A 15692-nucleotide genomic window follows, 5' to 3' on the forward strand; every position below is an offset into this window, starting at 1 on the left:
CGTAACGGTAACGATCGACACCGTTACGCAATACGGGGTCAAAACGGGGACCCCCCCGATTCTGTAACCGTAACAGCTGTTACGAGGCCGTTACGGGCCGTAACAGCCGTTACGGTCCCGTAACGGCTGTTACAAGCCTAGAAAATAGGGAAAAAATAGGGGAAAAAAAAAAACATACCGGTTTTTTTTCTTTCTGTTCTTCTTCTCACCCTACTACGACTGCGGCCCGGGCCTCCTCCTCCTCCTCCCCCTCCTCCTCTCTCTCTCTCTCTCTCTCTCTCTCTCTCTCTCTCTCTCTCTTTCTTTTCGGTTTCCCTCTCTCCCATCTTTTTCATTTCACATCGGAAAAAGAAAATCGGAAGGGGATTTGGCTGGTGTACCCCACACCAGCTATATAGCTGTTGTAGATACGTGTCACACTAAGACGAGCGCTGACACTCCTCGAGCTCCGAGTCAAAGGAGATCAAAGTCACATGGGCTCCACAGTGATGTATTTATTATATCTACACCGTTCATCTATTTTTCAATATCATTTTAGAGCATTACACAAAAAATGAATCGTATCCAAAGATCGTCTGGACCACACCAGAAATAGCAGCAGAGATGATGATTTTCACCGTTAAACAATTCGTAGGCCCACCATAACGTTTATTTTCCATCCAATCTGTTCATAAGGTCAAAAAGACCTGAATGAAGAAGAGGAAAAACAAATTTCATATTGATCCAAAAGTTCTGTAATCCCAAAAAGGGTTTCAATGGTAGACGTTCAATCCCCCACTGCTTTTTACAGTGTGGTCCACTCGATAATTAGATTTGTATTATTTTTCGTGTCAAGCCTTAAGACGATCTCGACGTCTCGTCAAATGAATGGACGGTTTAGATATAACACATACCTCATGATCAGACCCACAGGACTTACTGACGTCAATACACAGGTACACCAGGCTTCCAAAGAAATCGAACTCTCCGGAGTTACGCAACACGCTTTTGTACACGTGCCGCGTGCCCCCACCATAATGTATATATTTTATCCATGTCGTCCATCCATTTTGCCATATCATTTTAGGTCATGATCCAAAAAATTAGTAAGATCCAAATCTCAAGTGGACCACACTATAGGAAACAGTGGTTATAGAATGCTCACCATTAAAATTTTCTTAGGGTCCAATGTAATGTTTATTTTTCATCTAACCTGTTAATTGGGTCACACTGATGTGGATGAAGGGAAAACACACATGTCAACTTGATTTAAAACTTTTGTAGCCCCCAATAAATTTTTAATAGTGGACGTTTAATTATTGTTGTTTCTTATGGTGCAGTCCACCTGAGCTTTGGATCTGCCTCATTAGCCCTAAAATTATTTGGCAAAATGGGTGGACAGTGTGGATATAACACATTCATCATGGGTGGGGCCCAAAAAACTTTGACACTCATGTGCTACACTTCACAATTCGGGTCTCACTTAATTCGGGCCCTTAAAAAATTGTACACGAGACATGTATTAACTTAAAATTTACCAATTAAATTATGGACTATAATTGCTAACTCACAATACCAAAATCAAATTGTTTTAATAGTTGTAATTGTTAATTTATGGACGCTTATTTTTTAAAATAGTGCCTTTTGATTTTTTTTCCATGATTCACTATCCAATAAATGTCCACCAATTCATAAGTGGGATAATGCCAATAAATTGCATGAATTTGAGGCTGATTTGGGGCATGGATTGGTCCTCCAAGTCAGTCCCAAATTGGCAATGCCATCTACCTGAATTTAATTTCATTTTTTTAAAGAACTATTGGGAGAAAGGATATCAAATTGTTAAGTATATAAATTAGATATTTATAAAATTAAATACATGAATTTTGTAGTTAAATTCAAGTTATCTGGTTCATAAATCCAGCAGACAATCCAATACAACTTCTCACCAAAGAGTGGACCGTTACACCACCATAAACATGTTCCAATTTATAAATGAATGCATATTTGGAATGCTTAGAATATTCAGGATTTAATCCATATTTTTTTGGTTTAAAAAATAAAAATAAAAAATTTGCACCGTTACGGGCCCTCTCGGGTTTTTGCCGTCTTTTGTGAATTCCTAAATCTTGAGTGCTCATTTCCATTTAGGGAATGTATGTTCCTCTTCTTGGTGTGCAGAAAGTAAATTGGTTATTTGCATTGTAAGTGTAGAAGCTAACTTGGACTTGTAAACTGAGCTAGATGATTGTAGATCCAGAAGCGTAATCTGAGCCGAACATGTGTCGATGTGAAGTGGATGTACGATCTGGGCTAGAGGTGTGCAGACCCAAGTTGGACCGTGTGCAGATCCGGACTGAAATGTGACCCAAGGTTTGGATGTGTGCAAATCTGGGTTGGACATGTGATTTGCTCTCGAAGTACGTAGAGCGAACTCTCATTCCATCAATTGTGTCGGGTGTACAAATCTGGGTTGGACATGTGTACAATTTCAACCCAAAAAAGGACCGATCCAAACCTTGCCCAATCCGATCTGACTCGGTTTTCCTGACCGAGTCGAACTCGGATCGGTTCAGGCCAGCAGGGGTTCGGATCGGTCCGAGTCAGATGGCCCGGACTCGGTCCCGGATCGGTCCGAGTTCGGGTTGGGCCATGTATAATCCGGACCGAGTCGAGTTGGACCCAATTCGATCCGACTCAGTCCGATGCCCAACTCTACTCATCTAGGTGAATCCCCTAGGAATTATAACATTCCCATGTATTGTAAGAGATTCACCCAACCTCCCTCACATCGGTTACCTTAATGGAGCATCGCATGCAATGTGTTTGATCTTTGAGTTAAAGCACTAACAAGCATCAGCATCAACGATCAGGGGTGCAATTGAAGAGTGGATTCAAGCATGGGAGAGCTTTGAAGAAGCGACTCAAGAACGACGCATCGACGAGGCTTAATTCGACAAGTGTCATGTATGAGTCCATACTCTCTTTCCTTGTATAGGATTGAAGGTAAGAGTTTGTAACACAAACTCGAATAAGTTCTTGTGTAGGACTTAGGTTCTTGTGTAGGGTTGGATTCACCAGACACGAGTGCGTACATGTTAGTCTCCGTGGGAGCCTCTGGCGGGAGGAAACGTAGGTCCTTGGACTAGGACCAAAGTTATTGGTTAGCCGATAGAAAACCAACTAAAGTCTCTTGTGAGAGCCTCCGGCGGGAGTGTATGGTAGGTCCTTTTGTATAGTTGTAAAGGTTAGAGGTGAACCTGTTGAAAAGCTCTTATAGTGAATACTAGTACACTCAAGGAAAGTGTGTCCGCCGGGAGTGGAGTAGGGAAACCGAACCACTATACATGCTTGTGTTTGGGATTAATGTTTGCAATTCTATTCTTACTTATGTATTGATTAGTTAAATTATATGAATGCTTGAATTGGATTGTATATTAGGTACTTAACTTGTAATTCACACATAAGCACACTATCAATTATAGACTAGTTGCATAATTGTCATATCTTGAGTTGTCTGTGTGATTAGACCCACTATTGGCTTGAAAGTCTTAATGTTAATTGACTTAGTTTAAATTGGCATATTAGTTTAAGGCAATTGGGACTTTAATTGATAGAATTTTTTAGTGGTCTAATCACTTACTCATCAAACTATTACCCCCCCCCCCCCCCCCCAAAAAAAAAAAAATCTGATTTTGTAGCTCTGCCAAGCTTATGCGTCCCGTAGTAGACTTCCACGTAATTTCATGATATCCATGCTCCAGCTTGAGTCTCTCCAAAGGGAATAAGAGCATTACTAACGAAATAACCTTATTTCAGCATAATTGGGTTCCGAGCAAATCTCGGAATATGCATCTTTTGATAAGAGAGAGAGTCAAGTTCCTTCATAACGTTTGTAAAATAAGATTCCTATACAACACAATGTGTGAAGCCCACCTTAATGTTGAGACTACATCCAATCAATCCATGAGGTGTACTCAGTGTTTTAAATAGCTACGCTATATAGCATGTAATTTACGCTACGTAGCATAATTTAGCCTTAATGCTACGTAGCTCATGAAAATAGCTCAAGTCACGTGTAGCCTACGCTACATGATAATTTGCATACGCTACCCGCTATAGACTATACACTATATGCTATGTAGCTTACATTACAAGTTATTTTTCACTACAATAAAATCAATTATATTTTCAATGATTTGTTACATTTTTCTATTTTCAATAAAAATTAGATAATATTTTCAATACGTTTAGTAAAATAATATAAGTAACAATATTAAATCAGTTTCATTGCTCTTCTCTATCTTTATACTTAATCATTGTCCTTTCTTATTACTTTACATTGCATTTAGTTGCACCAAATATTATGCAATTTTGTTAAATTTCATTATTAATTAGTATAATTTAGCGCAGAATATTATGAAATTGGTGTAACCAAGTACAACCTTGAATAAAAATCTAGTAGTATGTAGCTTACACTACACACTATGTAGCTTATGCCTCACACTTCGGAGGGATGAGCGCTACGCAACACGCTATTCACTATTTAAAATGGGTGCACCCTTTCAACTTCACACCAAATCCCAAAAACTCAACTCAATGTAAAATAGTTTGGCCACACCACAAGGTTGGGATGGGGATATCGCCGCCACCATCATCATCATCTTAAGTAAGACATGTACAATTAATTAGGGTCAGCTAGATGAATCCGGTTCCGTTATTCCACTCTATCAAGCAACCCCCCCCCCCCCTCGATCAGACCATAGGTCCTCCCCATCCATCTTCTTTTGGGCCTTTCCCTTGCTGACCCTAATTAGTTGGTATAAGGCTTAAATGATGATGATGATGATGTATCTAGAAAGGACCAGAACGGTTTACAACACCAGCTTTACACAGCTGCTTAAAATAACAAAACTCTACCTGGCCCACCATGCATTATATAAATCCACTCCATCCATTAGGTGAGAAACACCATTTGAACCATGCATACAAAAGATCTGCCCAATAAAGATTGATGGGTCATACTAATGGGAACAATGTAAAACTGCTCCTAAAACCTCCTAAGTTCACATGGTTGTCATGGTATGGCCCACCCGATATTTGGATCAGGCTGATTTCTTTTTTATTTTCACTTCATCGTCGTGAGTTACACCTTATTGATGGATTTGATAAAAGATACACACCATGGTGGCCCTAAACATAAACCTATGGTTGGCATCCATGATCCATCCCCATTGTTCCCTGTGGTGTGGACCACCTAAGTTGTGGATCTATCTGATTTTTTGTGACATATCCTAGAATCAAGGAGAGAACCTGATGGCAATGTGACTTTTACATATACAGCATGGTGGGGCCCACAAGCTTGCCATTTTAGGTTTTGCATAAAACAAGTATTGTAGAAAATTCCAGTCCATAAAGAGGAACTGGTCTCAGAGAAAAAAGAAAGGGAAGGATCAAAAGGCCCACATGCAGAGCTTTCTGATGATTCAAACCTTACACGTTGTGTATGGCATCAATCTGTCCACCAGGATCGCGCATCATGAAAGTTGAATGCCTCGAAATCAGGCCAATCCAACCATCATGGGGGACACCATATGAATTTTTAGGGTCTGGTGTTGCAGAGGGTGTGGCCCACGCAATGATTCAATAGCCTGAATCATGAGTCATCCCATCATCAGTGTGGGGCTTACTTAATGCACTGCTTGGATGGCACACATACAGTACAATGGGCCCTACACAGGCAGGTGCCCAAAGGGCCCACCACCGGTCATGTTTGACCATTAGATAAGTGGGATTCATGGTTCTGCAAATGGAGCCCACACAAATATTCATTACCATTCTAGTACAGGAGTAGTCAAACAGGACCTAAGCAGAATAACTAAGTGGTTCACGTCATAGGGCTGTGTGGATAAAGTCATCTAGATATGGTAATTTTATGATGATTACTCTTGTGATGACGATGAGTATTTGGCGTTTCGCAACAACACTGACTATTATAATAAACCTTTGTGAATAGCACTATCTGGTGCCTGGATGACACAAATTGTCATGTGACATATTAACAATAAAATGTAATTCTTTTAAGTTCTTTTTTAAAATAAGCAAATAAGTTAACTGCTCCGTAATTTTTAGTTACACCAAGGTTAGCAATCCGTTTGTTTGCCACATTTTGTAGTTAGTTTTTTTTTTCAAGATTTGCCACGTTTTGTAGTTGTTTTTTTTTAAAAAAAAAGATTTGCCATGTTTTATAGTCCACAATAATGAATTTGAAAATAACTTCAAGGTTATGCCATTCTACTTGTTGCAACAATTAAGAGATGAACACAATGAAACAATTCGTAAGATGCTTGAATACTTACATGATCAAGAAGCGGTGAAATTGTACATGCATTAACTGGCCGTTCCGTAACATATGTCTTGATGAGAGTAAGTGTTCTGATGTCCCAGAGCTAATACAATTGCAAAGAAGCAACAAGAACCAAAAAAGAAGGCAACTCAGTCATGAAACAAAAAAGAAAAGTCCATAAACAGATAGACAGAGAAACAAAAACACTAGCTGATACAATACTACCTTGGCAGATTTATCCAAGGAACCGGTGAGAAAGTGAAACCCGTCTGAGGATTTTGACAGTGACGTGATTGTTTTCTGATGACCAGTTCCTTTGTCAGATTCCTTGAGCAATTTTCCCGTCTGCAAGTTTAAGAGATAAAACTTGAAAATGAGATTAGGAGTTGATACGAAAATATAAAGAAGAGAGCTAGTCAAGTTAGATGCACAAGATTTTTTTATTTTTATCTTTTATTATTGAAGATTAGATACAAAGAGAATGTTGCTTCAACTCAGATATAAGTAAATCATCACGACCAAACCCCTTGTCATTTCCCAAATAGTTTCAACTGAGTTTAGCTCATTACAGAAATATCACTTATTTTAACATGGGATCAATGAAACCAAACGCTTTTGAAAATTGTCCTCTAAAGCTTTTACTTATTCTCCTTAGAGTTATTTTATATTATTTGTTGTATCCAGAGATGACTCCTCATCGGTGCCCTTTACATTTGTTCCTTTTCTTTCTTTCATTAATAAAATTTTGGTTCTCTCTCTCTCTCCCAAAAAAAAAAAAGAGAGAGATAAAATTACAATGAATGGAAAAGGAGAGAAGTTGATTTCTTTAAGAGAGGGATCCTTTAAACTTTAGGGCTTGTTTAGATTGCAAATTACAGCAGTGCGATGTAAAAGCACCATCATTACTATTTTACAACGTTTGTTTAAACACATAATTCGACACATAATTAGACAGTCAAATGCAAACATAATGGGAGACCAGTAAAGGAATTTGTGATCACTACAATTTTACATTGTACTGCAGTCCAAATCTCCTATCCAAGCATGCACATCAGTGCACCTTTCCTGTTGATTTGACATTGCAGTACTGTAAAAGTATCATCACTATGATTTTACCACACCTATCCAAACACGGGAATTGTCAGTCAAATTGCCTGTTTTTCAGGAGAGCGATATTGTAATTTATAATCATTGCACTTTTACTATATACATTACGATTGTAATTCGCAATCCAAATAGGCGCTTAGTTGTTTCCTGATTTAGTTTGGGGTTTCAGTCACGTACTCATTTTTTTCCAAAATAGCAGGGGAACTTGTGCTATAAGTAAAGAATCTTCTTTATTCGGGAAAATGTATAGTCCCTTTTATGTTTATTTACATTTTTATTTTATTTTTTGAAAGGTTGAGATTATATTAGATGGAATGTCTAGATTCTATAAGAACTTAAGGGCCTGTTTGGTATGTGGACTTAGGAGGGATTAAGTGGGATGGAATTGCATTTGGTTCTGTGCAAATTCCATCGGACATCTACAGACCACGGGAAGAAATAGGATTGGGTGTGATGGAATTGCATTTGGGCCCATGCGGGATTTCTGGTGGATTTTGAAATCCACTATATTTGCGGGCCCCACATTGATGCAGATGTTTTATCCATGGGGTCCATCCATATGCATCCTTTACACATAACATTCGAGTTGCATACATGTGCAAGTGACCGACATCAACTGTGAATCTGGTCCATTGATTACAATTCCATAGTCCACCGAACAAGGGTTTTGCTTAATAAGGTGTTTTTGCCTGAGGAAGAATATGATACCAAACATGGGGATTGGATGGTCAAAATACCACGGTATTTCCAGACATGCAATCATTGTGAAATAACGATGTTTATCCCATCTAATCCAATTCCATACCATTTAATCCCGTGGACCAAACAAGCCCTTAAGATTTTGGGCCTTGAATGAAGCCAATCATTTTCATCCTCACTTGGTCAATTTTGGTACCAAATGATGGATTGACTCATCTGAGACCAATGTTGTCAAATCGCATATGCGATCATGTCACATATGTGACTACTTTTTTCTTTTAAAAAAATCAAAAAAATATATTGGAAAATTCAAAAAAAAAAATTGTAAAAATATATAAGAAATTAAGGGAAACTTTCCTAAGTTAATAGATAACTAATGTTACATGTTTAAAATAATTTGAGAGATAAAATCAATTAAACATCAAGTGCTTGAATCTTAATCTTCCAACTTCCAAGAGAGGGAATGTAGGAGGGAGAGAGAGAGAGAGAGAGAGAGAGAGAGAGAGAGAGAGAGATTAAGACCACTTGGAAGTAGGAAATGTAAGAGAGAGAAAGAGAGAGAGAGAGAGAGAGAGAGAGAGAGATTAAGACCACTTGGAAGAAATGTAAGCGAAGAAGAGAGTAAGAGAGTTTTGGAGTGAGAATATTGCAAATGGATGAAGTTTGGAAGCCCTTTTATAAGCAAAAAGTTATTTTTTGCAAATAATAATAATAATAATAATGTGCCAACCATAGGCCAATATGCGATCGCATATGCTGCATGCGATATTGCAAATGGAGGAGGTTTTGTAGCCTTTTTATAGGCAAAAAGTTGTTTTTTATTTTGCAAAAAATAATAATAATAATGTGTCAACCGTTGGCCAATATGCGATCACATATTTTGCATACGTGCCAAATCACACATGCCATGATCGCATATGCGATCTACATATGGATATTCGCATATGCGCATATGCAGTCACACATGAGAACAATGTCCAAGACAGACCACAAACTGAGTAGACCAGTCCAACACAATTCAGATTTGCTTTGAAATGAGTCACATAATTATACCAAGATTTAATACAATGGGTTCATGTGAAGCTAACTCTCTTTCTTCATATGGGTAACCATATCGACATACAAATGGTAAATCTGTGTTTCTGACATTTAGCAGTTTTTTTTCTTTTTTGAGGTTCTTTCCTTGCATTAATAAGTTTATGTGCCGAACAAAATTAATAGGAAAACAAGACCTAACTTGCAATGGTAGTGGTACACACTAAGGGACTGTTTGAGTTAGGGCCTTTTATCATTCAAAATAGAATACTGCTATATACTCAACAGTTTGAAAAGGAGCCTCAAGCTATTTTCTGAGAAAATTATTTCTGCAGATGTTATTTGCATATTCAAGCTTGCACACATTGCAATTGGTGGCACATGATTTCCGCCCTTTCTTCATACGCGTCATAGTGATTGGAGAAATATGAACCATAGTTTCAGTTTCCAAACAGGTGCTAACATATCTATCACGCTTGCCATGGGACAACTTGGGTCTACATAGCACATGATACATGCAAGTTACTTACTTCAGAATCCCATGTGCGGATAACTGCGTCTTCACCACCACTTATAATTGTCCGGTTTAAGGGTCCCCAGACAGCTCTGTTGATCCTCCCTTGGGGGCCTCTGATTGTCAGCACAGATTCCCCAGTCTCTGCAAAATAAAATAACAAGTGGTTTGAAATTTGCCCCAACGGTATATTTTTAAATAAGCAGCTATCACTGCTGAAGACAATATAGATAAGAAACAGAAGAAAACAATAACCAGCAAGAAACAATCAACTCAGGCATCCCAAAAGGTGACGGGCACATCACACCAGCCAGAAAGTGCATGCAATGGCTCCAATCATACACATTAACAAGCTAACAGTAATCAGGTAAACAGAGATATAGATAAGTGTATAGAGATCACTCATAATAGACCATTCATCTGAAGGTTTACAGGTTTGGATGAACAAGTGAACTAAATACGTCCATTCATTTCAATCCAGATGAAATAAAATGCTTACCTTCTGTGGGATCTCTTGAAATGCGCTTCACATGAATGGCTGATGTTTGCTCCATGAATGGATCAGTGGTGATCACAGCCAGCTTGTCTCCAACAGCGAGATCCACCGCTCTCACAGGGGAATCAAAGTTGAATGAGTATAATTGAGCGCCCGTTTGAACATTCCAAAGCTTTGCAGTCTGATCCGCACTTCCAGTTATGAGGCGCATTGAATCCCCTGAATGAAGTGTATGCATATACATTAACAGAGTGCACATCGCACCAAACCAACATAATGACAAAAAAATAATACAGTAAGATGTAATACAAATAACCGCTAAACTGAAAATAGGCTATTACTTCTCTATATTGAGGGTGGAAAAGCTAGATTGCTGCATGTCTCTAGTTCAGGAACCAAATCGCAATGAATACATGTCATCAATCAAAGGAAAACATAGCCATCTGATGTTATATACGGTCTAAAAAATCTACTCAATGGATGGAACATGGCCCAAAAATCTTCTCACTCTGACAATTGCCACGATCCTAAACCTTTGATTGGTGGCTTGAAAAAATTGATGGTTTTGGAAGAGAAACAAATCAACGGTCCACATCCAACTGAATGAAAAATAATAATAATAAATAATGGATGGCTAGGATCTTCAAGTCAAATAGGTTTTTTGGGCAACAACCCATCAAGCAAGCCCATTATTACTAAAGGCCTGTTTGGATGCATGTTAGTTGGGTAAAATGTAAGACAGGTAGTGTTTGGGTTCGGCCGAGGACCTAACCCATGGGACATGGGGAGACCCATAAAAAATCAGAGAGACCTGTGAAGTCTCTCTCTCTCTCTCTCTCTCTCTCTCTCTCTCTCTCTCTCTCTCTCTCTCGTGGGACGTGGGGGGACCCATAAAAAATCAAAGAGACCTGTGAAGTCTCTCTCTCTCTCTCCAATCAGTGTGCAGTAATATTTTTCAAGTCCGCCTTTTTTTCTTGCATTGAAATTGGGATTGGTCTGATTCAATGAGGCCATGACAATGGGGCCCACCTTATGTATTGTATGGTATATCCATGTTGTCCATCAGGTTTGCTAGATCATTTTTGGAGTTGGGTCCAAAAATGAAGCATATCCAAATCTCAGGTGAGCCACACCACAAGAAACAATGGTGATTGAATGTCCACCATTAAAACCCTCCTAGCATAGTGTGTTGTAAAGGCCGTTACATAAAGGTAACAATGGCAACCGTTACACGTTACGGGCTCATAATGGTCATAGTAGCCATTATGGAAAAAATGAACTATAACCACCGTTAACAGCCCGTTACGCCCCCTGTAAAGGCCGTAACAGTCCCATAATGGTCTTTTACGGGGCACATATAGGTTTTTCGAAAGAAAAAAAAAAAAAATCAACGTTGTAAGGCAGATAAAGGTTTTCGGGGTTTTTTTTCAATTAAGAGAGAGAGAGAGAGAGAGAGAGAGAGAGAGAGAGAGAGAGATTGTAAAGGTCGTTACGGGAGCCGTAACAGCCGTTACGACCCGTATCATAAAGGGAACAGTGGTGGCCATTATGGCTACCGTTACCGTTATGGAATACTTTGCTTCCTAAGGCCCAACATAATGTTTATTTGCCATCTAACCTGTTGATAAGGTCACACAAACCTATATGATGTTAAAACATAAATAATAACTTGAACCAAAACTTCTGTGGTCTAAAAGAAGTTTTCTTTATTGATGGGCATTCAATCACTATTGTTTCTTGTGGTGTGGCCCATACTGATGGATGGTGTGGATATATAGAACATACATCAAGGTGGGCCCCATGGTCTAGCCCATCAAGGTGGACCGTTGCTCTTTATATTTTTTTAATTTTTTTATTTAACTATTTGGTAAGCTGATCCATGTGGTTTTTTAGGTGAGCCCAACTATTTGAGGAATTATATGATCCTTGAAACAATGATATGCAGTTTTTTTTTTGTTGTTGTTTTATAGGTGAGGCCTACCTATTTGAAGAAATACATGAGTTAAGAAGATTTGTTGGGCACATGGCACATGTAGAAAATTTAGGTTTTGTTTGGCACATGGCACATGTAGAAAATTTAGGTTTTGTTTGGCACATGGCACATGTAGAAAATTTTGATTTTGTTGGGCCCTAGCCCAACCCAGTGTCAGACTTAAATGTTGTTATATAGGCACGCACGCGCGCACACACACACACACACACACACACACACACACACACACACACACACACACACACACACATATAGGGACCTTTATTTTGATGTTCATGTTGTATATGTACACATATATATATATATGGTACTTTATTTGATTTTATAAGGAATGGTTTGATTTATGAAATGGATTTTTGCAAGATGTGAAGAAGATGATACCACTATGTTTTAGTTGGTTTTTTATACATTGATTTTGTTGGGTTTTCTATTTTGATTAAGGAATTTGACTTTCCTACATGCAAGCCCACCATGGTGTTGGTGTTTGTACAACATCTTTTCCGTCCATTAAGATTATCCCATCACGAAAATGAGACGCCCGAAAAATCAAGTTGATCCAAATATTAGGTAGGATACCCCAAGGAAAACCATGAAACAACACCTAAAAACTCCACATTCATGTGGGGCATCCCATTTTCATGGTTGGATCGTCCTATTTTTGGGGCATCCTATTTTTATGGTGGGAGTGGGACAACCTTGCTAGACGGACGAGATGTCATACAAACACCATGGTGGCCCCCACACACCAACTACTTGGATGTACGACTAGTTGTGTGTGAGCATTTCTCATGTGTGTGTGCGCGTGCGTGCGTGTGTTTGGGGGGGTGAGGTTGAGTTGTGTGGGCCCCACTGTGATGTGTGTCTAACATCAACACCGTACATTTGATAGGTCCCCTTTAGGTTATAGAATATCCCAAAAATCAGCCATATACGGAACTCAGGTGGGCCATACCATCTAAAAACATGTGAAGACAGGCCTAAAACATATAAAAGCACTTGGTGGGGCCCACCTGAGTTTTGGATGCGGCTTAAACTTAGTCTGACCCCTCATACAACCAGGACACACAATGGATGGGCTGGACTTGTGAACCACATCTCGATGGGCCCAATAAATTATTATAAATGTTTTAATGGGAGGGTAACCTTTCTCAACTGTCGTATGTGGTGTGGCCCACCCAAGTCGTTGATTGAGTTGATTTTTAAGCCCATGGCCCACCATGGAACAGTGCATTTGACTGATGGGGTAGATGTTCGACACACATCACGGTGGGGCCCACACAACTCAACCTCATGGGAAGTTCCCATGAGGTTGACCTCATTGTGTGTGTGTGTGTGTGTGTGTGTGTGTGTGTATTAGGCATGCTCACATAAGCACCTTCTTATGTGAGCACCCATGCACACTTTTGCACACGTGTCATGGGCACGAGATTTGAACAGTCCATGTGATGCAGCACCCCATGAACCCCCTCGGAACAACTTTCAGCCTGATTCAAAACTCCGGTGGGCCATAGCAAAGAGAGGGGCAAATCAAGGGAGATAAATGTTTCCTTTTTTCATAGACTTCTAAAGCAGTTGAAGATTTGGTTCAATTTTCTTTTCATGGGTTCTGTTGGGTTTCATGTTCTGATTATAATAGATTAGATTTCATACCATATGTGTCTATTTGGACCTTTGATTGGAATATGGTTGTGTTTTCACACAACATTTTGCTATGTTCCTTAATAATGTAAGCACTAACCAAATAAATGAATAGTTTGAGAGAATGATTCATAAATAATTTTTTTAACTAACGTACTTTGTATAGTTAAAGATGATGTTATTGATGTACTTTGTTTGTTAGATTTATTGTTAATGGTTTTAGTTTTATTCCAATGCTTATATTAAGTTATTACTCCACATTATAAGTATTTTAAATCCTTGGGCCCAATTGAGGAAATTTTTTTACGCACACACCCTCACACTTACCACAATGGGTACTCAACCCATCACCTTAGTGTTGAAACTCTTGTGAGTCTATCACTAAGCCATGAGTACAGACCTGACTTGAGGATTTCTTAATACTTAACGATTGACTCAAATATTCATCTAGATGGGCTAAACAAAATGGCACATTTGGTGCCAAGCTTTTTTTTGTGATTATAACATTTTGGAACGATTCTGTATTCCAAGCTCTGCTTTGTATGAATATACAGCTTCTTACATGTTATTGACTCACAACTTGCATCCAAACAAGATTACTTGTAAGTGACTTTCACTCGTGATTATCTCTACGTCACTTACAACTTAAAGAACTCACAGGCATCCAAACAGGCCCTAAACCATGACCCCAGCTTTTACAAATTACACATTCCCATGCCCAGGGCCACATATAGTGGGAGAATTTTGGGCTACACCACATACACCGTAGGGCCATCAATCCGAGGATCAGGATTACATGGAGTCGTATAATTCTGCTGAGAGAAGGGATGAGAGACTTACGGGAGACGTCGCAGCACCAGACGGCACCGTTGTGGCCTTTGTATGTTCCCAGTCGCTCACCATTGTCGGCGAACCAGACAGTTGGAGTATGATCTTTAGCGCAGGAGAAGAGGAGATCTCCTTCTCTGTTGTACTTCAAGAATGTAAGCGGCCTCTCGTGGCCTTTCATCAAGATGGGCCTCATCTCCTTCTTCTTTTCCAAAAAATCTCAAATCAAAACCCTAGAAACACATAGCTCAAAAAATCAAAACCCTAGAGACCCATGCAGAGCTCAAAAACCCTGGAAAATAAGAAAAGACGCAACTTACGTTCGACCGGAGAATGGATCCGTCTCTCTACCTGAACTGAAACGGGCGACTGCTCCTCCCTTTTAAAATTTAAAAGGAAAAAAAAAAAAAAAAAACCGACTCGAATTGCGTAGCGTAAAACAGGCGGATTACCTGTGACCGCGGGCAACCGCAAAGTAATCCGCCCGGGCAGGGCTCTGTGGGCCCACCGTAATGTAAGTGTTTTATCCAAGCCGTTCCTAGATTTTCTCAGATCATTTAAATCTATGATAAAAAAAAAGAATCATATCCACAGCTCCAGTGGACCACATCAAAGGAAGGTGCAGTGATAATAACACCCACTGTTGGAAACTTTATAAGGGCCACCGTGATGTTCTTTTATCATCCACCTATTCATAAGGTCATTCAGACCTGGATGAAGTGAAAAAACAAATATCAGCTTGATCCGAAACTTTTCTAGCTCCCATGAGGTTTTTAATAGTGGAAGTTCAATCCCTACTTTGTGGTCCATTTAAGACCTGTACCTTCCTTATTGTTTAGATCATACCTTAAAATGATCTGAAAAAAACAATGAACGGCGTGGATAAAATAGTCACATTACGGTTGGCCCCACGGAGCCTTGCCCGGATGGATTACCGAATGGGGGTAGGACGCAACCCGCATCCACAGCTTAGGGGTGTTACCCTAACCGAGCGGAGCACACCTTGATGTATTTGTTTTATATCCACGCCGTTTATCTGTTTTTAAATCTCATTTAA

At 39.3% G+C, this 15692-nt stretch overlaps 1 protein-coding gene across 12 annotated transcripts in view; it reads right to left on the minus strand.

Moving 5' to 3' along the window:
- The window catches only part of LOC131223581 (eukaryotic translation initiation factor 3 subunit I-like), a 59741-nt gene extending 44676 nt beyond the window's left edge, over window positions 1-15065 (minus strand). For all 12 annotated transcript variants that reach the window (XR_009160563.1, XR_009160562.1, XR_009160558.1 and 9 more), the window contains exons 1-6: window positions 14956-15065; window positions 14648-14868; window positions 10180-10395; window positions 9697-9824; window positions 6551-6670; window positions 6339-6428 (exon numbers count right to left, since the gene is read on the minus strand). Coding sequence is in view for 2 of the 12 variants with exons in the window: in XM_058219017.1 (XP_058075000.1) it covers window positions 6339-6428; window positions 6551-6670; window positions 9697-9824; window positions 10180-10395; window positions 14648-14831 (738 nt within the window). In the remaining 10 variants the exon portion in view is untranslated. The remainder of the gene's footprint in view (window positions 1-6338; window positions 6429-6550; window positions 6671-9696; window positions 9825-10179; window positions 10396-14647; window positions 14869-14955) is intronic.
- Between the last annotated feature and the right edge of the window lie 627 nt (window positions 15066-15692).

The sequence above is a fragment of the Magnolia sinica genome, chromosome 13 (genome assembly GCF_029962835.1).
Source record: "Magnolia sinica isolate HGM2019 chromosome 13, MsV1, whole genome shotgun sequence".
Lineage (NCBI taxonomy): Eukaryota > Viridiplantae > Streptophyta > Magnoliopsida > Magnoliales > Magnoliaceae > Magnolia > Magnolia sinica.